The sequence below is a fragment of the Eurosta solidaginis genome, chromosome 4, assembly GCF_040869045.1.
Source record: "Eurosta solidaginis isolate ZX-2024a chromosome 4, ASM4086904v1, whole genome shotgun sequence".
Lineage (NCBI taxonomy): Eukaryota > Metazoa > Arthropoda > Insecta > Diptera > Tephritidae > Eurosta > Eurosta solidaginis.
Genome location: NC_090322.1, coordinates 170,858,332 through 170,883,418, shown reverse-complemented (window position 1 = coordinate 170,883,418; position 25,087 = coordinate 170,858,332). Strand labels below are relative to the sequence as shown.

The 25,087-nt window shown below is 37.5% G+C and overlaps 1 protein-coding gene across 3 annotated transcripts in view; it reads left to right on the top strand.

The window, feature by feature from the left end:
• Positions 1-4,247: 4,247 nt before the first annotated feature.
• The window catches only part of org-1 (optomotor-blind-related-gene-1), a 43,445-nt gene continuing 22,605 nt past the window's right edge, over positions 4,248-25,087 (top strand). For all 3 annotated transcript variants that reach the window (XM_067783757.1, XM_067783756.1, XM_067783755.1), the window contains exon 1: positions 4,248-5,692. In XM_067783757.1, the coding sequence (XP_067639858.1) occupies positions 5,497-5,692 (196 nt within the window). In that variant the 5' untranslated portion in view covers positions 4,248-5,496. The remainder of the gene's footprint in view (positions 5,693-25,087) is intronic.

The following is a 25,087-nucleotide window of genomic DNA, read 5'->3' as shown; positions in this document are numbered from 1 at the left end:
TTTTCTTTCACCAAAATTAAAGGATGGCATCTTTAAACACAAGTCTTGTTCTTTGAAATAGCGTTGAGTTTGCTCAAATGTAATTTTTTTTCGCTGAGATATCGCATTTTGAAATTTTCATGTTTCTAAATTTTCCTACACCTGAAAATCGATTGAGATAACATATATGGGGAAATCCGCCAAACTTCGGTTTTTTTGGGATCACACAAATATCTTTTTGTTAGGAACATTGAGGGGTAAATTGGAGCTATAGTGCATCGCCGTTACTCGTCTTACATAATGCCTCAAAAAGATATAGATAGATCGAGCAAAATATATATAAATTGAGGTCCCAATATTAAATATACATTTATTTTAACGAAATATGGAGATATTTGCAGCTGTTAGCTATGTAAAATTTCTTTGATACATGAGACCCAGTTTTGTAGATATCGGTAAAAATATAAAACCGAATAACCGCCAATTATTTTTTACTGCAAAGTTTGCAACACATTTATTTTAACACCTTTCTACCGATTCTTTTGAAACTTTGAAAACGTATAGATATGTTTAGGTAAAAAAGTTTTAATACCCCAGATCCGGTTTTGAAGATATTGATAAAAATATAAACCCGGAAAACCTTAAATTTGTTTACTTATTTAAACACTTCTTAACCGATTGTGTTGAAATTTTATCAGGATGAACATATCTATGTGAGGTATATTTAGGTAAAACCCGAAACCCGGTTTTAGAGATATCGGAAAAATATGAAACCGGGTAACCATCAAATATTTCATACCAGTTTGTTAATTTTTTCTCTACACCACAGCAGTATACCAACAATTGCCTCATCTTGGAATATTCACGCAAGGAAAGTTATTGATGTTTGTACATGGGGCAAATATACGAAATTCGCCAAAAATTGGCAATCGTCAAAAAGTGTAGAAGAAAAAATTTTTTTTTTAATTTTTGTACCAAATTTGTGTTTCTTTTTATTTACTTTTAAATAAATTTAGGATTAAAAAAAATAAAAAAAAATTTTTCTACACTTTTTGACGATTGCCAATTTTTGTCGGAAATTTCGTATATTAGCCCCATGTACAAACATCAATAAATTTCCTTGCGTGAATATTCCAAGATGAGGCAATTGATGGTATACTACTGTCGTGTAGAGGAAAAATTAACAAATGGGTATGAAGTGATAAAAGTAAAATTGTAGCTGTGCCCACAGAAAAACATGCTCCTGAAAAAAATTTACGCAACCAAGTGCTCCACTTTTCTGCCTCTACCTTCCAAACCGAAAGGGGCACATCGAATTTGAAGCCCCAGGTATTTTTAGTCCCTGATAGGCTATCATCGTGCATAATCCAAATTTCAATACTCAGTTGCCTCAAAAAGCTATAAGCAAAAAACTAACAATATTGAAAATGACAAAAAAAAAAGTATCGCTACTTTGATTAATGATAATTTTGAGTATTGGAGGGGCACATTAATTTTGCTCATACTTTTAGAATCTCTGTCTCAAAAACACCATTCAGTTTAAATTCCATAGCGTTTCAGCGATGCCTCAAAATTTTATCGAAAAAATTCAAAAAATTAAAAATCAAGGGTATCGCTTGAAAAAGTGTAAAAATCGACGTGTTTTACGTTTCGAAGTTCTGCAAAAACTTCCTATCAAATTTCTTGATTTTTAAAATTATCAGATCGGATAGTCAAAAGGTCAAGCTTAATGTCCTTGTACTTTTTTCTGGCCTTAAGTTTTTTGCCCGAGTGTAAAACCCGAGTATCCAAAAAGTAAACGTTTTTGGGATTTGCCCATATGTACATGATATAGTCGATTACTATTTTTCTTGAATTGAGTCTTATTTTTCTTAAAATTTTGTCTCACACTATAAGTGTGCTAACTCACCACACCTCTACACTATCTAACCCTCGGGTACCAAGTCACACACAGCCCTAACCCCTAGAAACCACCCCTATCATACCGCAAGCAGGCTAACCCACTTAACCCTGGGGACAGCGTTTACTCGCATATTTTTCTTAAAATAAGTCTTATTTATCTAGATATCTCACACCACAAGTGAGCTAACCAACTTAACTGTTAACCCATCAACTCCCGTATCCCCAAGCCCTAGAAACCACCACTACCTCACCCACCACAAACATGAAAATTTCAAAATGCGATATCTCAGCGAAAAAAAATTATATTTGAGCAAACTCAACGCCATTTGAAAGAAGAAGACTTGTACTTAAAGATGCCAGCCTAATATTTTAGTGAAAGAAAACATCTGCAAACATGGGCAAAAACGGCGTATTTGCACTTTAGGTTAGGATGTCTCGAAAACCAGAGCTGATAGAGCAATTCTGAGGCTAGATTTGGATGCAGCGCATCAAAATCTTTCGAAAGTATATAGTCCGGTTTCTGGGTCTGAGATGCTGTCGGTCTGTGTAATTTTTGAGTAAAAAGTGATTTTAAAGTAGACGGGTCTGTCAAATCGGCACTGCGCAGCGCCGCATTAATGCCAGCATAGAATAGGACCTGGCTATTACATTATCTATTATTATAAGATCAGCAATTTCGAAAACAATGCTTAGTTGCGAGCCTTCAATTTCTTAGAATGTAGGGATGGATAAGCGGGATTTAAATATCAATATGGTAAATTTTTCGATATTTAGAACATGCTTGTTTTTTGGACACCAGTCTAGCATCAATAAGGTACTATATCGACCATATCAGAATGAGAGTTAAGGTAGTTATACTCCTGCAGGGCAATAACTAGTCTTCACATATTATATTTCTTCCGTATATGCCTTCACCTACATGTCTATTGAGCGCAGAGACTAAGATTTAGCAAGGAAAAAGTAAATCGGTTATCGCTTGCAAAGCGATAGTTTCACCGAACTGGTGCTAATCGGATGCATTGTGATGTGATGATATTGTGACGAATATTCACACCACTAAGTGATACTAGCATCCCTAATCCGATACTAAGCAGCCACTTGTATGTACGTAAGGAAATCAATCATCATTTACACACGTACATACAAGGCAGCAGAGAGATACTCACCATCAGCCGAAGTAGAACTCACATATACACACGCATATGGCTATGCGAGAGACTATAAACTACAAATATACATGTACATATATGGCTGGTAACCAAGCATGAAGTTCGCAAAGTTACTAGACCTTTGCAGAAATGGGTGGACGAGGCAACAGAGAGTATAAAAGCAGCGAAAGCTGAGTAGTCAGTAAGCAGTTTGATTTAAACACGCAATTAGTTGTGAAGTAAGAGTTATTGTGAAGTACACTCAAAGTAGTCTAATAAAGACCAGTTTGCATTATTGAATATTGGAGTTATTTATTCAACAGTTTAGCGATTCGAACGTTAGCAGAAGGTTTGGAATAAGGGGAATTTCACTAAATTCGTTACAATATTTTTTCAATTTATTCAGCCAAAGATGGCGACACTCTCAGAACCACTTACGACCAAATCAGTCAAGTACTCGTTCAAAAGGCCTCAAAAGGACACTTCGTATGACATCACAAAGTTTAAATTGTCAGTTGAATACGAATTACTACCGTCTCTTAATGCGAAAGATCGGAGCTACTTTGGTACGCTGCAGGGCTCTCATGCATAAAAACTAAGCTAAAAGTTTCTTTCACAATTCACACTCTGTCAGATAAAGTGAAGCTTAGTCTCAAATGGAAATGGTAAAAGCGGCCTTTGGTATTTTTCCTATCAAAGAGTAGCATTTATCCGCGTTTAAGTGTACTTTTCTCCCAGTATGCATATTTTTTTCCATAGCAGCAACTCCCAGCAAGAGAAAAATAGCGCCGACGCAAAACAAGGCACACTAATTAAACAAACGATCTGCTGATTGGTCCATCAGCCACAACCAACCGAAATTTGTTGTTGACTTGAAAAACACTTAAAAAGTTGTAATGTCGAGCAAGCAAGGCAGGGAGCATCATACGGACGGGAAGCAGTCTACTTTTAAAAATAAAATTAGCATGCAGTATATGTATGTATGTATGTATGTATGACTGTTCAATATATGCTGAGGCGCATATGTACATAGCTGAGATAATTGGAAAAACACCAAACCCCTGCGATCATTGGTTTATTCAAAGATCTTTTATCGCAACTGATCAGCGTTGGCGGCAGCAACGCCAACAAAAGAGATGTGTACAACAATGCAATAACTTTTAATATGATTCAGCAGCAAAACTGCCGTTATTCTGTTTTAACCCGTTACACGGCAAGCATATACAGAACGCTTAAAGTGAAATCGGAAATTACATTAATACAAAGAACGGAAGGACATACGACGAAACGGAACTTCCGCTACACCTGTAGACATACATACATATTTAGTTAATTCGCGCCGCAAACTAATCAAAGTTTTTTCTTCGATTTCTTTCGCAGTTCGTTGTTTTTGTTTTGTGATTTGTGTTTTGTTTAGCAACAACGACAAGGTGTCAAATGAGTGGCTCAACATTGGTGAAGCGCCATCAACGAAGAGATTCCATCATTTCGCGCTTAACGGATTGTGACTATAAGTATACATGCATACATACTTAGTTGAAAGTTTAATTGTGGTGTTAAAAAGGTGAAAGCGCTGAAAACACAAATATGTCAAGATCTGTATAATTCGCAAGTTAATAGCGCCATCACAGTTTTTCAACATTTCAACACTGGTCGCGTGTGAATCGATCGTCGTGTAGTGATGTGATGTGCAAGTGATCTGACTATTGTGTTGTAAAAGGATGATATTCGCGAATAACTCTACGACTGTGTATGAAACAGTAAAAATATTTACAACAAAAACTTGTGCCAATAAAGTGTTATTTGATTGATTTGCAAGAAGAAGACGAATTCTCATGTCTATAAAGATTTATTGCACAAGTGCTGAGTTCTATTGCAAAGCAACAAGAAGCACGACATACAGTTAATCGATCTTCCGGTTAATAAAATATAACTGAAAAAAATATTTAAAAAATAAAGAAAATTAATTTGTTTTTCACTTGATTGATCTCAAAACTCCCTAAATGCTAATACACTTGTAAATAGCCAAGTTGTTGCATGCTACACATCGCGTGATCGCGCACAGCTTTTCAACACTTTCGGACATTGTGCTTACTACAAAAACCATCAAATCAACTATCGAATAGAATGATACATGCCAATTCTGGTATCGACATTTTTATTGTTCGTTCTGTGTGAAATGATTTACGCTTAATTTTGCTCTAAACGCCCCGATTGGCGCCCGAGCCGTGCAAAGAATAAACGAAATTTAATTATAATTTGACAAGTGCGCGAAAACTTAAGTGTGAATGAATTTCCAATGAAATCATTTTAGGCAGGAATTCGTTAAAAACACAATTAATTAATAATTTAGATTTTTATTAAGTGAAAATCAATATTCATAGTTCGCCGTGAAGTGTTTAAGTACACAGTTTGAGTGCATTTAGTGATTTGCGTGATTTCTTTATCGCAAGTTCTCTGCTTTGTTATGCATCAGGCGCTGTACCGACGTCCCGTTACAAATTTTATGGCAGCTAGCGAATGTGCCAGCGCAATGGTTTCTACAATGTCTTTCATGGATAATGGTGGTTTGAGTGCGAATATTGCGGATTATGGTTGTTATACCACAGATTATTGGGCCACCTCGTACACAGGTGGTCCAAGTCCAATGAAACAGATTGAAGGTAATATGAGAATTAAACATTGAATATTTTAGATTCTTATACGATTGTTTGATTTCAATGTCAGAGGTTCGATTTTGTTTTATTGTAATCAAAAAATACCTAAAGCGTCATCATCATAGAGCTGCAAAACTATCGATAGTTTTTTTATTTTTGAAAAAACATCGGCTTTTGTTGGCCGAATCCAAATTTGCTAAGCTGCGAACTCTATACAGGTGCAAAATATTTTGAAATATCAACGTATTAATTACATTGATTACATTGACTTTGTTGCATGGAGTTAGGAGCAAATTGTTTTGTAACTTTCAGAACAGCCGCCGGGGAATAGGTTCTTCTTATCTTTTTTTTATCAGATTTTCACTAGAATGGGGCCAAAATATAGAAAAAATTGCTCCGTATCCGAAAATTTGAAATAAAAAAATTTTGATTTTCATTCGACTGAATAAAAATATAGCATTAAAACAAGAAAATGTTAATGTAAAAGTTGTAAACTTTTAATACAAGGCGGTGCAAAACAAAACTATTGACCTTATGGCCACACGAGAAAAACAGAGTTGACTTGCTGACCATTTCCGAATCAAGATCGTCGAAATTGTTTCATCATTCATCATTAATTGCCGCTTATCCTCAGGAATTTTGGTAAATCTACTTTCGACCAGATCTTCACGATGTGCCAGGTCCTGGAGAGAATCGACACTCACCGTCTCTTTGTCGACTACAACGCAACCTTTGACAGCGCGAAAGGAAGTTGCTTGTATGCTGCTGTGTCTGAATTTAAGTTCCCTGCAAAGTAAATAAGGCACTGCACGTTTAGCAACACAAACAGCTCTTTAAAGATTTGGAAGGACATCTCCGAGCCATTCGAAACCAAACGAGGCTTCAGACAAGGCGACTCCCTTTTATGCGATTTCTTTAACATAATACTGGAGAAGATAATTCTAGGACCAGAACTAAACCGTGATGGTACAATCTATTATAACAATTACTGGTGTATACTGATAAATGCGTACAAGACGAAGTACATGCTGTCATCCAAGAAAGAATCGGCCTATTCGCGCTTTGGCAGCCAGGCCACTGTCGATTAAAAACGCCAAGGCTTCGCTGGCTAGGTCATGTTATGCGAATGGACAAGACGCTCCGGCCATAGAATTATTTCGGTCGAGACCGGAATTTGGAACCTTCACTGATTTGGGATAGGCAGGGGAGAAACACTTGAACTCCCTTGACATTTGGCGTTATGGCTATTTATACGGTCATAACTTCAACTGACTTTGTGGCCATTTGAAGTAGTTGTTGTTGTTGTATTAACGATAAAGACACTCGCCGAAGGTTTTTGGGAGTGTTATCGATGTCGATGGTCCTTTGCCGGATACAGATCCGGTACGTTCCGGTAAGAAAACACCATTAAGGTACTAGCCCGACCATCTCGGAAAAGATTACTTTGACCACATTAAACCTTCTAGGCCGTAACGCCCTCCCCACCCCATGAGGAACTTGGGGTCGCCAGAGCATCGACTACTAAATATGTGTATGATACATTCGTATTTGTAACAGGATTCACATCACGTAGGTGAGATTGACAATTGGATTGCGGGAGCTTTGAAGCTATAAAGCTTTGTATTGCGCTTATGAACCCCTTGAATCCCCATTTGACGTGGTAATGTGGTCAATTGACGTTATGGCCGTTTTCCTTATGTCTCATATCCGTATGGTTTTGTGGAACAATTCGTTACTCGGACCGTTAAATCGATGAATGTTTCCAAACATTTTTAATATTTTGAGCAATTTTTCTGAAAAAGAGCAAAGATGTGGTTCATCTTACCTGATAAGAAATTGGGTCATAACTTTAACTAGCCAATATATGAAACCTTGGCGGCTACTGTGGTGTGATGGTAGCGTGCTCCGCCTACCACACCCTATGCCCTGGGTTCACACCCCGGGCAAAGCTACATCAAAATTTTTGAAACAAGCTTTTTTAATTAGAAGAAAATTTTTCTCGGCAGTGTTTGGCAAGCGCTCCGGGTGTATTTATGCCATGAAAAGCTCTCAGTGAAAACCCATCTGCCAATTTGTCCGGCCAATTTGTAGGAAAAATCGAGAGGAGCACGACGCAAATTGGAAGAGAAGCTCGGCCTTAGATTTCTTCGGAGGTAATCGCGCCATACATTTTTTTTTAGTATATGAAACTAATCGCACTTACGCCTTTTCCTTTCTTCGTTTTGAGCAGGCGTCTTTATTAACTCTTTACGTAATGATAACTTTGTTTTTCCCTCGTACCAGTTGTTTATCTGAAGTCGCTGAAGTCGACGGTACGTGAAATATGCAACCGCTACTCGGCAGCATCGTTTGGTCGGGAACAAGCTTTCCTTATGTTGCTATGTGTACCTTAAGCGCCGCACAGAAGGCACCGCGAAAAGTGTGCACACCCAGAACGCTTTCAGCTATTGCATGTCTATCGTCGCGCATTCTTTGACTGATGATAGTTTTGAGTTTTTTTATCAGCAGGCGGCAGGGTAGCTTAGAGCTCTTTTTATGCTGAAATCGGGTATTACTTTTCCCGTCTTTGCCGAAGTTAGCGTATTTTGATTGGAGGAATTTTCATGCGGTGCTGTTATTTTAAGTTAAACTCAAGTTTAATAAAAAAAAGTTTGGTTAGGTTGGGTGGGAGCAGCTCACTTTAATACTTTTACGGTCAATTGTGATACCACATTATCTAACGGTGCCACTAATCGGATGAGGCAAACATCGACCTGCAAAATTTCCTCCAATGATTTGTATACATCCCTACCGAGATATTAACGCCATGTCAGTGCAAAACCTGGACAAGCACAATTAGTGTTTTGCAGAATATGATATGAGTAGCACTGCATGTATTCCTAAAAGGCAATGTCCACCATGCTTCAAACACCATTGATAGATTGGCCTTAGTTAACCCTAGTACTATCGTTGAGAGTTTTTTATCACAACCGCAAGAAGGATCCCGACACCCCGAAAAAGGTGGCATCATCCCAGCGCTTGCATTGTTGATCCGAGGTCTTACTGCAAGTGGCGAGCGGACCACGTACCAGTTCGGTCTACGACATGCGCGTGGCAGTTGCCAGGCATGCCGTTATTCCCTGGTACCCAAATAATCTCCATTGAAAAGTGCGACTATGCTCAACCTCACGGTTTAAGAGCATAGCGCTTTGATAACCAAAATATAGGTTGTATTGCATAATGCCAATATAAAGAAATTAAGATCGTCGTCTGATGCGCTGAAAGCTAGAGAAGTACGAAGAGAACAGATCATATAAACAGCTAAGTTGTTGTTGTTGTAACAGTGCTTCGCCCATTCCAATAGGTGCGACCGATCACAAATGGTCATCAATGTCCTCTAACGGGAGTTCAAGGACACTCGCTGTTTCAACAGGGGCTTACCATAGTGAGAGGGGTGTTAGAGGCGTTGGTTCCACATTACAATTGAAGAGATGGTTGGTGTCATGTGGGGACATATTGCAAGCAGGACATACATTTGGTACGTCGGGGTTGGTTCTGAATAGGTAAGAGTTTAACCTGTTACAGTACCCAGATCGAAGTTGAGCTAGAGTGACGCGCGTTTCCCTAGGTAGAGTGCGTTTCTCCTCTGCTAGTTCTGGGTATTTTTCTTTAAGTACTGGGTTCGCCGGGCAATTCCTGGCATGGAGGTCCGACGTCTGTTTGTGGATATCACTGAGGACATATCGCTTCCCAAGGCAGCCGGTTCTACATACCGGAGCGACTCGGGATTTCTCCGACCAAGGGCTGTAATTTCAGTGTAGCCCCGTTTAATTTATTGCGTCCCTCCCACAAATTGTCGTCCTTCCAGCAGATCCTTGCAGCGGGACTGCGCCGTATTCTCCTGCTCCGGGAAGGTATCGAACTTAATCCGGGACCTGTACCTGATTCCGGTGCAGAGAAATGGTTTTGCTGCGTTTGCCAGAAAAGAATCTTTTTAGGACGGTTACAAACAGCTGAGTCGAATATCCCTTTATATTGGTTGCTGGTTCGAAAAAGGCTTTTCTCAGGAAACACTCGAAAAATGCCCTGTCTAAGAAATTTATTCCAAAACGACCTACATACATATATCAGAGTAAATAAAGTCGATTCCATATATCACCGATAGGATACTGTTCACTAGTTTTCTGAGATAGGTCCAGCAGTTGAAATATGGCGATCTTCCACCCAGCATTAGCTGAGCTAAAAAATGCATCAGAATTGAAAGATGCTCAGTTACTTAAATATTGTATATGGTCAAGCTTGAAATGCTGAGGTATATGCTCTCAAGTAAAGAAAAAAGTTTGAAACCCTACCTAACGATGAAGGAATCTGAGTCCTCTGTGGCAACAAGTGCCATTTTAAGAAATAAAAGAAAAAATGGTTTCCATATTTTGAGTAAGACCAAAGACCAACAAATAGACGCACATTTTTGAAACTATTATGCGTTGATTCCATAAACATCTGTTACGATTGCTAAAATTGTTGCTCCATGAATCTCTGACGAATTTAGTCGATGAATCAATTTTAACTCATACCAGATGCAAAAATCTGCTAGCATTCTGCATCTACAACACTAACAAAGGCCAGTCCCACACAACCCTTTTTTCTTAAAATTTCACTTTCTGTTGTGTGCCACAATTAAAAATATAAATCATTTTTTAAAAATGTTTTGCAATGTTCAACATAAATTGCCATCATAGAAGTAAATGTTTATGTTTACGTTTGTAATATTTACATATATATGTACATATGTATATCAGTATTTTTATACCCAGCTGTACTTGTACACAGGGTGTTATAACTTTGATTGGATAACGGTTGGTTGTACAGGTATAAAGGAATCGAGATAGATATAGACTTCCATATATCAAAATCATCAGTATTGAAAAAAAATTTGATTGAGCCATGTCCGTCCGTCCGTCCGTCTATCCGTTAACACGATAACTTGAGTAAATATTGAGATATCTTCACCAAATTTGGTACACGAGCTTATCTAGACCCAGAATAGATTGTTATTGAAAATGAGCGAAATCGGATGATAACCACGCCCACTTTTTATATTTATAACATTTTGGAAAACACAAAAAACCTGATTATTTAGTAAATAATACACCTAGAATGTTGAAATTTGACGTGTGGGCTGACATTGAGAGTCTTAATAAAAAATTGAAAATTTTTTTTTTAATGGACGTGGCACCGCCCACTTGTGATAAAATCAATTTTACAAATATTATTAATCATAAATCAAATATCATTAAACCTCGTAACAAAATTCGGCAGAGAGGTTGCCTTTACTATAAGGAATGCTTGAAGAAAAATTAATGAAATCGGTTAAGGACCACGCCCACTGTTATATAAAAGATTTTGAAATGGGTCGTGGACGAATAAAATAAGCTATATCTTTGCAAAAAGAGCTTCATATCAATGGTATTTCATTTCCCAAGTGGATTTATAACAATAAATAGGAAAAACTTCAAATTTAAAAAATGGGCGTGGCACCGCCCCTTTAATGACTAAGCAATTTTCAATGTTTCGGGAGCTACAACTCGAAGAAAAATTAACGGATTGTAACAAAATAGGGTACACATATTTTGCTTATAGCAGAACACATTTCTAGTAAAAATGGACGGGATCGGTTAAAGACCACGGCAACTTACATATAAAACAAGTTTAAAAGGGTCGTAGACTTGAATAATAAGGTATAACTTAGCAAAAAATATTTTTGAATCAATGATATTTCACTTATCAAGTTTTACTATAAGAGGAGATGGGGAGACATTTCTCTTTTAAACGGGCGGTGCCACGTGTTATGTAGAAAAGTAATTTATCTGAAATGAAATGTGCAATTGAGGCTCACGCAGAGTATATAATGTTCGGTTTCACCCGAACTTAGACTTCCTTACTTGGTTTGATTTATTTCACTTAAAGTGTGGCGGATAAAATTGAAAGGATGATGATCAGCATGCAAAGAAACGTCACACTCAGTCAAACATGAAGTACATAATATTGTTCTTGTAATATGATTTGGCATGGATGATCTCGAACCGTTAAAGAAGACATCAAAACATGTTGAATGTCTGATTTGTCGCCCATAAATACGACAAATTACATGGAGACAGAATACAAGTGACGTGATGGTGGTTGTACTCGTATCACTTAGATCCGCTTATCTCCCTACTTCTACGGAGCCACAATATTGCTACAAAACTGACTGCTACATAGGTACACATTGCATGGAAAGAAAGGGCCTTAAATGCGGGCGGAATGACACACATTTTTTGTTTTGTAGTAGTATGATGAATTGGCCAGTTTTAGCTAGTCTAATTATCATTCGCAGTATTTGTTTCAATTTTGAATAAGAGGGACAGAGAAGCGATGAGTGATGTACACGTTTTCCCGTCTAAGGTGCATATAAGCATGATTCTGTACGAAGGGCACAGTAGCCATACCAATTTTTGTTTTATCTCCCTACACCAGGCTACATTTGAAAGTTATACGCGTAAGTGCGTGTGTATGTAGGTTTGTAAGTTTATTCACAATTTCCCTTTTCTACAAATAGTAAAAACCTCTAGTTTACAATTTCGAGAAGTCTCCCGATTTGACCTTTGTAGCTTAACAGGTCGCCAAACCATTAATTGTCGCGAACACAACATAGGAATGCATTCTTCGGTCGCCCTTGCCTTAAATTACATTTTTGTGTTACAAGGGCAGTGTCAAAAGTACGAAATTTTACAAGAAAAGTGGGAATGTGCGCTTTCAGCAGACACAAATGTTGAGCAGTCGTTAAGTAAGTGATGTCTTTCTGTATGCACCGTTCAGTAGTTCTGACGCAAAAATTATAGCCAATTGTGAAAAAACGGCTTAAGAAGTCCTTTTACTTAAAATTTAAGCATAATTACTTCCTTTGACAATCGGCTCAACTTGACGTTCATATAACAAATTTTCTATGACTCAACTGACTGAAACATGTTTGCAACCTATCAATAAAGATTTGTGAGCTGAGATATTTAGTTTGCTCCAGTTAGTGTTACAGAGCCTTGTTCATCATATTGTAACGAATTCTGAGGATTTCTGACAATTATGCACCTTCTGCTAACGTTCGTATCGCTAAACTGTCGAATAAATAACTCCAATATTCTGTATTGCAAAATGGTCTTTATTAGACTACTTTGGGATTAGTACGATTATACTTCACAATTATACTGCACTTCGCAACTAATAGCGTAGTTAAATCAAACTGATTGATTATTACTCAGCCTGCGCTGCTTTTATACTCTCGGATTCCTCGTTCACCCTTTTCTCCTACGGTCTAGTAATTTCGCGAACAGTTGTACCTCATGTACCTGTAGTCCACGCCTCTCCCATAGCCATATGCCTGTGTATGTGTAACCACTTCGGCCGATGACTACATATTTGTGTGTGCGAGATATCTCTTCGTCGCCTTCTACATAAGAGTCACTGCTTTATTGTTGTTGTGCATTTTTTTAGTAGCAGCTTAGTGATGCTAATATTCGTACCAATACATTAATTTAATTAATTAATTATATTAATTAACTAGCTAATGCCCGATACTTCGTATGCGAGGAACTCCAAATAAAGTCTAATCATTTTTATTTTTGCAGATAAAGTGAACCAAATACCAATAAAAAAGATTTCGTCATTAGAGACCAAAAAATACTCACAAGCATAGTCGCATAATTGGGTCTGAAAATGTCCTGAGTCCTGGGCTGTTTAAAATCATTTATTTTATGAACATGAACAAAATTTTATGTTCTATCAATAGAAGAAAAATTGTTTGAAATAATGGGTATGCTGGGTATGGAAACTATTTCACCAGCTCCATAGCCCGTAAGAATTTCTGCTTCTAAAATATTATTTTGGTTACCTCTGGCCCACATTAAGGTGGCTATTTTTTGAAGAAAGTTAGATATTGAAATATAAGATATCATACGCTAATATCCCATACGCTCAATACCTCCTTTGATACCTATTTAGTGAAAATACATCCAGGGGTACTCCTGATCCACTCGGAATGGGGTTGAGATATCGAACCTTCTTAATGCTACCAACGATACGATAAAGCATCTAAACAGTATATATAGCAACGGGTTCTGTTGTCTAAATGAGCTTAGTCAGGATATGCATACAAGGAAGGGCAATAGTTCAAGTACCATAATTGATCATGACAGAGTAAATTACAAATATGTTTTTGCATTGGAAGATCCCCCTATATCTGATCATAGAAATATACATCTATCTGTAAGTTTAAATAAAAATATAAATCAGCCTAGGAGAAACAATTACATGGATGTATTGGATTATAATGCCTTTGAGAGAAACGGCTATATCAATGACCTTCTCTGATTTTCACGCCTCTTTGTGCTCTAGCATAAGTAAATCAACAAAATCTATTAAAAAGTCCAGTGAAAAGTATAATAGTCCGTGGATGAGTAGTGAACTTTTAAATCTAATTGGGAATAGAAACAGGCTACACAAATTAAAAACTAAGTATAGAAATAATATTTACTTTGAAAGGGAATTTAAAAGACTCAAAACTCAGGTCTGAAACTACTTTGGGCAAAAAATTCAGCAAAACCTTTACTCTGCAAAGAGAACTTGGTCTATTCTTAAAGAACTAATTTATGGCCAGTTATCGTACAAAGGAGAAATTGGAACAGACCATATCAGAATAGCAGACTGCTTTAACGAATATTTCACGACTGTTATAGATTCTCCCTCAAATATTCAGTACGTTGACGAGCCAGCAACAAATATCAATACACCTTTTACCCTAAGCGAATGTGATCCATTAGAAATCGAGTTAGCCATAAGAAACTTAAACGTAAAATCTGTGAACGGGCCTGATGGCATTTCAGCGCGTCTTATGAATAAATATAGAGAGTATTTTAGCCACACTTTATGCCAAATTATTAATGAGTGCTTCCGAAAAGGTGATAATCCTAAAGAATTGAAAATAGGCGCAGTTGTGCCAGTACACAAATCTGGAAGTAAAGAAATGTGTGCAAACTACAGACCCATCACAAAATTAAGCACGATCGACAAGATTTTTGAAAGTGTTTTGCTCAATAGGTTTAAATCCTTTCTCCTTGAAAATAAAACCATTGACAAAAATCAATTTGGTTTCATGGAAAATTCGAATACGCTGTCTGCTTGCATATCGTGTACTGAATATATTTATGAAAACTTAGACAGGAAGAAATATGTAGCGTTACTGGCAATCGATCTTTCAAAAGCATTTGACTCGGTAAATTTATATATAATGATTAGAAAACTGGCCGAGTTAGGTTGAAACGATAAGGAACTCAAAATCTTTGAAAGTCTTTTATTAGATAGAACAATATGTTGAGATAAACAACGTTAAAAGTGCGAAAAGGCAGGTAAAGACGGGAGTTCCCCAAGGTTCTAAATTAGCAGCCACTTTGTTTCTCATATATTTAAATAACGCGCTAAAACTCAATCTTCACGGGACTCCGCAGTTCTATGCAGATGACGGTAGCTTTATGTATGCAGAAGAATCATTCGAAAATTTTATTACAAACATAAAACTAGACTTGGAAAAAATTAGTCAGTGGTTTGACAAAAACATGCTGAAAGTTAACCTTTCGAAGATTGTTTTCAAAATTTACAAACCTCTTCCGGACATTAATGAGTTTTCTGGAATAATGTAAAGATTTCTAGAGTAGAAAAGCTAAAGTACCTAGGTATCTGGTTCGACTCCAATTTAAATTGGAGCGAACAAATAAATAACATTAAACTGAAATTAATTCCTTTTAACTTTGCTCTATACAGAAATAGGGGCATCATTCCACGCAAGCAATTGTGGCTTTTATATAACGTATATTTTATGTCCAAGATCAGTTATTTAAATCCAATTTGGAGTCGGTGTGCAGAATATAAAATAAATGAACCTCAGCGTTTGCAAAATAAAGTAATAAAGAATATTCTCTCGCTTCCAAGACGAACTTCCACTACAAGTCTGTATGAAAATAGGCTTGATATTAAACAAATATGTATTCTGCAAACACTATTAGTGGTTTTCAAGATCAAAAATAATCCTATAAAGCATAACCTTAAGCTCAATACAATAGATCGTTCAGTATATAGTCTGCGTCAGGTAACGAGTATCAGAACCACGTTCTTTCGAACAGGAAAAAGTGCAAATTCATTACGCAATTATGGTGTGAAACTGTTCAACAAACTACCAGAGTATGTTAAAACATCTCACAACATTATCACTTTTAAACGTGAAGTGATTCTGTTGTTACTTCAAAGATACGATTTCAGTACCGACCAATATTCATGATACAATGCATTTAATTAATTGTGCCAAAAATTCCTTTCTTTCTCTTTTATCTTTTAATCAAACATTAAAAGAAACCCAAACCTTATATTTTATACTAACTCTACTGTATTTATCAATTTGTGTTGCATTTTTATATACCATTCAATATGTTTTATTTTTATTTTTTTCTCTACATATAACTGAATAGCGACTGCATGACTGTATGCGTAGAAATTGTTAATTATCTAAGCTAAATTCTCACACAAAAAGTTAATTTTTCTGAGAATGCATATGTATTATTGTATACATATATCCAATGAATAAAGGAAAAAAAAATCAGAGTTACACAGTTTTTAAGCCTTCGTCAGGTGCTTTCATTTGATATACATATTGTGCAAACACATTCTAGGGTAACCCTGGTCCATATATTGGGATCTTGGCGCTAGTGACCTACCGGATTATCATGTACCCTACTCTTTAAGTTAGAGGTCAGTGTTTCACAACGGCGAAAGTCACATTAAATTCTATGCAGTGGTTATTGAGTGATGCCCGGTCAAACGTACAGACAAACAAACATTTTTAAAAACTGTTGATTTTGACTCAGTTGCTCTAATAATTACCCCTTGCATCAATTATTCCTTTATTTCTTTAATATACAGACATCGACGTGTTACAATTTTATTATATGTAGAGATAGTTTAGGTTGAACTGGCCGGTCCATGAGGACCTCACATAGACTGAATGAGTCCGTAGTGTTACCAGAAGTTTGTTTTAACGACCAAACTGAAAAACCATATCAAAAACCAGCACCTATGTCATAAAATAACTCCGTCCTCTTGGCAAATACTAGAAGCTTTGTAGGACTTAAGCCGATTGCTACTTCTAGATCTGATAGCTGTATAACTCTTAAAAGCTGGAGTCTTAGCCTGACAAGCGTAAGGCACGAGCACAGAACGTGCTCGAGCGTTTCCTCCTCCAGCCCGCACTTCCTACATCTGCGATCACTGACCAATCCTAATTTAAAGACATGCGACGCCAGAAGGCAGTGTCCAGCCAGAATACCCGTTATGAGTATACAGTCATCTCTTTTTAATGATAGAAGCAACTCTGTTAGTCTAAGGTTGTAAGACCTACACATAATCTTCGACACTTTATAGCCTCGGGCTTGAACACACGCCTTTCCCGCTTGGTCGATCATGTGCACCTCTTTCCTTCTCTTAATCTCGCCCAGTCTAATTGGGACGACCATGGAGCAAGCTTCAAGGGATGCGCCCTTTTTAGCTAGTTCATCTGCTTTTTCATTCCCGTCTATTCCCATATGCCCTGGGACCTAATATAGATGTATGCTTCTCCCTGTCCCGATTCTCTCCAGAGACTGCTTACACTCTAATAAGCATTTAGATGCTGTGCTATGCGAGATTATTGCCTTAATTGCTGATTGAATGTCAATATAAAAGTTAACACGTTTGCAGCTTAAGCTATTCTCTTCCAGTGTTTCTAATGCTTTGGTTACGGCTAATATTTCCGCTTGGAAAACGCTACAGTAATCTGGCAGCCTGCAGGATCTGTATATTTCCGGATCACCACAGTATACCGCAGACCCTACTCCTTCCACTACCTTGGAACCATCTGTGTACACATGTATCACCTCGTCCGCCATTTGCGCACCCTTGCGACAACCATCCACCTCTATTGTGGCCTTAAGATCTCCCTCGAAGCGCAGATAGGAAACCAGGTAGTATATTCGTCTTGTGATTGATGACGCTATACTATTATGGCCGTATGGTCGGCGCTCAAGCTGCCCCGAGGCACCGAGCCTGGTTGCAGTTGTTAACGCTATGTTCTTCGCCACCAGGTCTATAGGTGGATTGTGCAGAATGGCATACAGTACAGCCGTCGGGGTTGTTTTCAGGGCTCCCGTAATGCTAAGCATTGATAGTCTGCATACCCCCTCTAATTTTTTGAGGTAGGTTGTTTTTTGTGTGGCTTTCCACCAAACAAGAACTCTATATGTAGAGATAAAAAATTGAAAAAAAAAAAACAATTTAAAACTGAAATATTCCTGCCAGAAATTTTCGGGTAAATTTATCGTCTATCGCCGAGAAGTAACTAATTTGATACGTTTTGCAGTTACTAAATTACTATTTTGCTGGTTCATGTGCCTTAGGAAACTCCTCGCCGCCGTATTTGACTAGCTTCACAGGCAATCCATCAGCGCCCGTGGTCTCGTTGGTTTTTATCTGCTTATAGCTATTCTGAGTACGTAATAATGGGGTCATCATCTATTGTGGGCTCCCATTCATAATCCCTGGGCGGTACATCGCTGTCTCCATTTAGGAGGGCAAAGAAAAATACCTCCATAATCTAAGTACTGTCTGGACAACGGTTACAAAGTCGCCAATTTCGTTCTTACAGGAGTTTGCCCCGGACTTAAAACCTTCTGTCTGCTGCCGCACTTTTTGGTAAAATTTGTGGGCGTTATTCCTCGTGGCTCACCTCCTTTTCCAACTCGCAGTAGCGTTCACACACACTCAAGGTATTGACGTTATTTTGCACAGCAAACTAATAGTTTTGCGTAGAAACCAAATTCAGAAAAAGTAGCATATAGGCCGCTCCATTTCATCTTGTTGAACGCGGTTTTAAAATCGACGAAGAGATTTTTTCGCAGTTTTTTTCAAGATTTGGCATATAGTAAAAATCAGGTATTATTATTCCGATTTTCCTTACACTCTTCACTTATCTCAAGCTTTATGGTCAAGCCGCTTTGAACATAATTATGAAGTGCGAGAACTCTAAATTAGTAACACAGCGCCATGCAGCTTATAGCACTTTGAGAACTACCCTAGAGCAAAATCGTAGAAATAACCCAGTAATCGTAGTAACAATTTAATTTTTGCTGTAGTTTTCTCAAATCACAACTATTATTAATGTAAAACTGAAGATAACTGATCAGGCTTAAAGAAATACCCAGCTAAATTTTCGTATCTTCTGCTAGGAAATTTGACATTTCTTTTATCTACACATAAAACTATTTTTCATATATTCCACCTTTTCCTAAATAAATAATACGATAAAACAAATTTTATTTTTTTTTTTTTCAAAAATTACTACTGGCAGAGAAACCTTAAGCAACGTTGGAGTATTTCATGAGTATATTTTACATGCAAACCTAGATCAACAGGGATCTAACTCATTCATCTGAAGTTTCGTAACTAGAGTGAGATATCTGGTAGCCACACTTTTACCAAAAGCGCCTACGTCTGAGCTATACGAATTTAAACTTATTACTCAAGGCCACCTACTATTACACCTACCGCTTAACCAGCTAAGAACGCATTCTTAAGGTCTGCAAAGGAGGGCAACTGTGATTTCGTAGGACATCACAATGTTAAGTCTCAGTCGAAAGCACTGCAAGGAGACAGAATTAGAACTAGTACCTTCTTTGAATTAGTTAGTTTTGCGATAGTTCGGAACCGATTCGCCTATTTCTATTCAAAATTTATGTCAGGTACTTCAAGGACCACCCTCGTAAATTTTTCCTTTTCAACAACAGTTGGTTGTATTCTAAGCAGTGTTGGAGTTTTTTGTCGCCTATTCTTGGTATATATTGACAATTATTTTATTTTTAAATTTAAATTAATGAATTCGAAAATCAATTAGCACTTGGCACTGCTTGCTGAATGTCTTTTTCTCGAACTATACTATATCTTCAAATAAAACACTGTAAAAAATATCTGAGATAAGTAGGTAAATGGAGGACAAGTATGTATGCAAATAGTTCCAATTCGTATCTCAAGGGTAGGAATAACAAGTAAAGGTGTCTAAGTTCGAGTGTAACCGAACATTATATACTCAGCGTGAGCTTCAATTGTACATTTCATTTCAGATAAATTACTTTTCTACATAACACGTGGCACCGCTCGTTTAAAAAAATTTTCTCCCATTTCATCTTACAATAAAACTTGATAAGTGCAATATCAGTGATTCAAAACTATTTTTTGCTAAGTTATAGGTTATTACTCTAGTGTACGACCCTTTTAAACTTGTTTTATGTCTAAGTTGCCGTGGTCTTTAACCGATCCCGTCCATTTTTACTAGAAATATTTTCTGCTGTAAAAAAAATGTGTGCACAATTTCATTACGATATATTAATTTTTCTTCGAGTTATGGCTCCCGAAACATAGAAAATTGCTTAGTCATAAAAGGGGCGGTGCCACACCCATTTTCAAAAATTTTAGTGTTTTCCAATTTAATGTTATAATTCAATTTAGAAAGTAAAATTCTATTGATACAAAGCTCTTTTTCGCTAAGATATAGCTTATTATTTTCGTCTCCGACCTTTTTAAAAATATTTTATATAAAAGTGGGCGTGGTCTTTAACCGATCTCGTCCATTTTGTCTAGAAATATTTCCTGTTATATGGAAAATTTGTGTACCCAATTTCATTACGATATATTAATTTTTCTTCGAGTTATGGCTCCCGAAACATTGAAAATTGCTTAGTCATAAAAGGGGCGGTGCCACGCCCATTTTTTTAAATTTGAAGTTTTCCCTATTTATTGTTATAAATCCACTTGGGAAATGAAATACCATTGATATAAAGCTCTTTTTTTGCAGAGATATAGCTTATTTTATTTGTCCACGACCCTTTTAAAAATCTTTTATATAAAAGTAGGCGTGGTCCTTAACCGATATGGTTAATTTTTCTTCAAAGCATTCCTTATAGTAAAGGCAAGATCTCTGCCGAATTTGATTACGATAGGTTTAACCATTTTTGATTTATGATTAATAATATTTGTAAAATTGATTTTATCACAAGTGGGCGGTGCCACGCCCATTTTAAAATTTTTTTTTCAAATTTTGCTAATTCTATACGACACTGCTAATACGCGTCCAAAAATATCGAGAGAGGTGTCAAACGACGAGCCTTGACATCAGTATTTATAGTCCGAAAGCGGAAAATAAAAATTTTAACTCGTTCAAAAGATATTAACGAAAAACCGAAAAATGACCCGCGGGTCCCTCCGAAACCGGGGGTGAAATCCATAGTATTTTTGGGCAGAACACCTTTCTGCGTTGGCGGCCTTTGACCGCGCTTATAAAAAATAACCCTGGGCTACGCCATGCCAAGTCCGGGTGTGTGGTATAACCGTGGCTACCGCCACGGTGATGTCCTTCTGCGTTCACAATTTTTTTGTGTGTACAATTACAACAACCACATGAAAATCGCCAACTTCAACTGCAAACATCTCCGGACAGAGATAAAATTTTTATTTTCCAGTTTCGGATTATTGTTGTCGAGGTTAATACGCGTCTTTTGACACCTCTTTCGATATTTTTGGACGTGTATTAGCAGTGTCATGCCGTATAGAATTACCCAAATTTTTATCAAGAGAGTCTCAATATCAGTCCACACGTCAAATTTCAACATTATTTACTAAATAATCAGTTTTTTTTGTTTTCCAAAATGTTATATATATAAAAAGTGGGCGTGGTTATCATCCGATTTCGCTAATTTTCAATACCAATCTATTCTGGGTCCAGACAAGCTCGTGTACCAAAGTTGGTGAAGATATCTCAATATTTACTCAAGTTATCATGTTAACGGGCAGACGGACGGATGGACGGACATGGCTCAATCAAATTTTTTTTCGATACTGATGATTGTGATACATGGAAGTCTATATCTATCTCGATTCCTTTATACCTGTACAACCAACCGTTATCCAATCAAAGTTAATATACTCTGTGTGCAAAGCACGCTGAGTATAAAAAGACATGAAACATTAGCATAGGTCCATAGTTTTCACTTATTTTATGTTGCATAAGTATATGTGAAAAGACTTCAAAAAATGTTCCCAAAAATACTGCACCAGCCCATTAGAAGTGTAATTGGGTTCTATCGTTGGGCAAGCAGTCCCAGTTGCATGGCCACGCTCAAACCTGACTCTTATTTCATCCTTCGAGCAACGTCAACAGTCTAGCTGCAAGATGCTGTAACCAACTGGTATGACCCTAAGCTCGTGACAAAAATAAAGGAAGTCTCGTTGAGAAGGGACATGGTTTCCAGCCTATTTCGATAGCTTTCTCCGAGATATGTATGTATTTATAAATGTGTAATTAGTCCAGTGGCCAGGTTACCATGCCATGGCATGTACCTGGGATTTCTTCTAGGAAGATGCCTAAGTCCGGCAGGTTGTAGTCCTCACAAAACCAAATGCTGACATCACCGACGGTCAGGAAATGCGATGGATGAGGCAGGGTATGAGACAATCGACTATCCGATATACACCACCACGCGCATGAAGAGGGAAGCGGAACACATTCTCCGCTTTCCTGTAATGAGGAAATGAGAATTGAAATATCCTGGAGGAAAAAATGTCAGGAAAAGACGAGCTACACGAGATTCAGACTGTTTATTAATGCAATAAAGGTTCTACTTACTCTAAGGAGCGTGTGAAAAAAACAACGATGGCACTGGAAGATGGGGACTATCACTGGATATTAGCCTGTGGCTCTACATTGCTGTGGTTAGACCAATCCTTTTATACGAGGCATTGGTCTGGTGGACGGGTTTAGATACTAAATCAAACCTATTAGTATTCCAGAAGGTACGAAGTGCTCTATTTTACGTGGGGGTTGCTCTGCGCACTAGCCCTGCGGAGACGCTGCTCACTCTTTTTAATGTGTTGCCAATACATACATATATTTAATGGCCAAACAATGTGCGGCCTTTTCTGCTCTGCGGCTGCGACAGTTATCCGGCTGGAGAGACAATGTGGATGGTCATGCAGCCATCCTTAAGAATCTGGATTCGTCGGACTATTGTGCTCACACTATCTTTTTCGATATGAAGTACAAGGTTGTTATCCCAGATAGGAATTATTAGTTGAAGGAGCCGCCGGACCTGAGCGACGGCTCCAAATTCGATAATGAGGTGGGTAGTGGTGTCTTTACACCTAAACTGAGGTGGAATCTGTACTTTAGCCTACCCGATCATTGCAGGGTCTTTCAGGAAGGGTGGCTGCTATTAACGAGGCCGCTAATCACCTGAGAAAGACTGTTCACGGCTATAACCTAATCTGTATTTACTCTGACAGCCAGGCTGCACTAAAAGCGCTTGGATCGGTCACATGTAAGTCCAGGACAGTAGAGAAGTGCCACAAATCTCTTTACGAGATCGCTGAGCAAATTTCCCTTAGTCTATTATGGGCGCCTGGACACTCTTATATACCGGATAATGAGATGGCTCACGAACTTGCCGAGCCGTTCCGCTTTCGTCGTCCTGGGAGGGATTCATCATGCCGCTCGCTAACTGTAAGTTCACTTTAAAGGGAATTTTCCTTAGGGAAGCGGGTGTGAGATGGAGCAATCTTGAATCCTGCTACTACACTAACCTCGTGTGGCCTGAATGGGACGAGAGACGCACGAGAAGTCTGCTTCACAACAAGACCTTTATGGGCCTAAGTGCACCGGTTCTCGCAGCAGTGGTCACCCCAACCTAACCTGCCCAACCAGTTTGGCTTCACATTTAGTTCCTCAAAATCTACTAAAGTTCATATCCTGAAGAAGACGTACAATTGCAGCGAGAAAGAAATTGCCTGTATGCTGCTTTGGCTGAATTCAAGTACTCTGCTAAACTTACACGGCTTTGCCAAACGGCAATGAGCAATCAGACGTAATTGTGAAGGACCTCACTGAGCTATTCGAGTCACTAAGATAATGCGAGTCCCTCTAGTGCGACTGATTTAACTTCACGCTAGTGAATTCAGTTCTAGCAGTAGATCTAAATCACATAGCACAATATTTTACAAGAGAGAAGAATGGACGCTCTAGGGTCTTGACAGCCACGATACAGATAAAAATACGAAACTATCTTCTCTATTTGACTTATACAAAGAACTCCGGTAGCTCTAGTATTTTAAGTGTCAGCTCTTATATGAACTTAATCAATCTTGGTAAATTTAAAGCCAACCTACCTGTATTAAATGGGTTGTCAAAATATACCACAACTACATATTTATATGATATTCGGTTTCATTCGAACTTAGACCCCCTTACATGTTTTACACAGTTTTTATACCCAGCTGTACTTGTACACAGGGTATTATAACTTTGATTGGATAACGGTTGGTTGTTCAGGTATAAAGGAATTGAGATAGATATATTCATATATCAAAATCATCAGTATTGAAAAAATAATTTGATTGGGCCATGTCCATCCGTCCGTCCGTCTGTCCGTCTGTCCGTTAACACGATAACTTGAGTAAATATTGAGATATTTTCACCAAATTTGGTACACGAGCTTATCTGGACCCAGAATAAATTGGTATTGAAAATGAGCGAAATCGGATGATAACCACGCCCACTTTTTATATATATAACATTTTGGAAAACACAAAAAACCTGATAATTTAGTAAATAATACACTCAGAATATTGAAATTTTACCTGTGGACTGATATTGAGACTCTTGATAAAAATTTGAAAAAATTGTTTGAAATGGGCATGGCACCGCCCACTTGTGATAAAATCAATTTTACAAATGTTATTAATCATAAATCAAAAATCGTTAAACCTATCGTAATCAAATTCGGCAGAGATGTTGCCTTTACTATAAGGAATGCTTTGAAGAAAAATTAACGAAATCGGTTAAGGACCACGCCCAATTTTATATAAAAAATTTTTAAAAGGGTCGTGGACGAATAAAATAAGCAATATCTTTGCAAAAAAGAGCTTTATATCAACGGCGTTTCATTTTCCAAGTGGATTTATTACAATAAATAGAAAATTTAAAAAAATGGGCATGGCACCGCCCCTTTTATGACTAAGCAATTTTCTATGTTTCGGGAGCCATAACGCGAAAAAAATTAACGGATCGTAATAAAATTGGGTACACATATACACACCTTATAGCAGGAAATATTTCTAGTAGAAATGGATTAGATTGGTTAAGGACCACGCCCACTTTTATATTAATGACTTTAAAAAGGGTCGTAGGCAAAAATAATGAGTTAAAGATTAGCGAAAAATAGTTCTGTACCAATCGCATTTTGTGCCATTATAACAAGAAATGGAAAA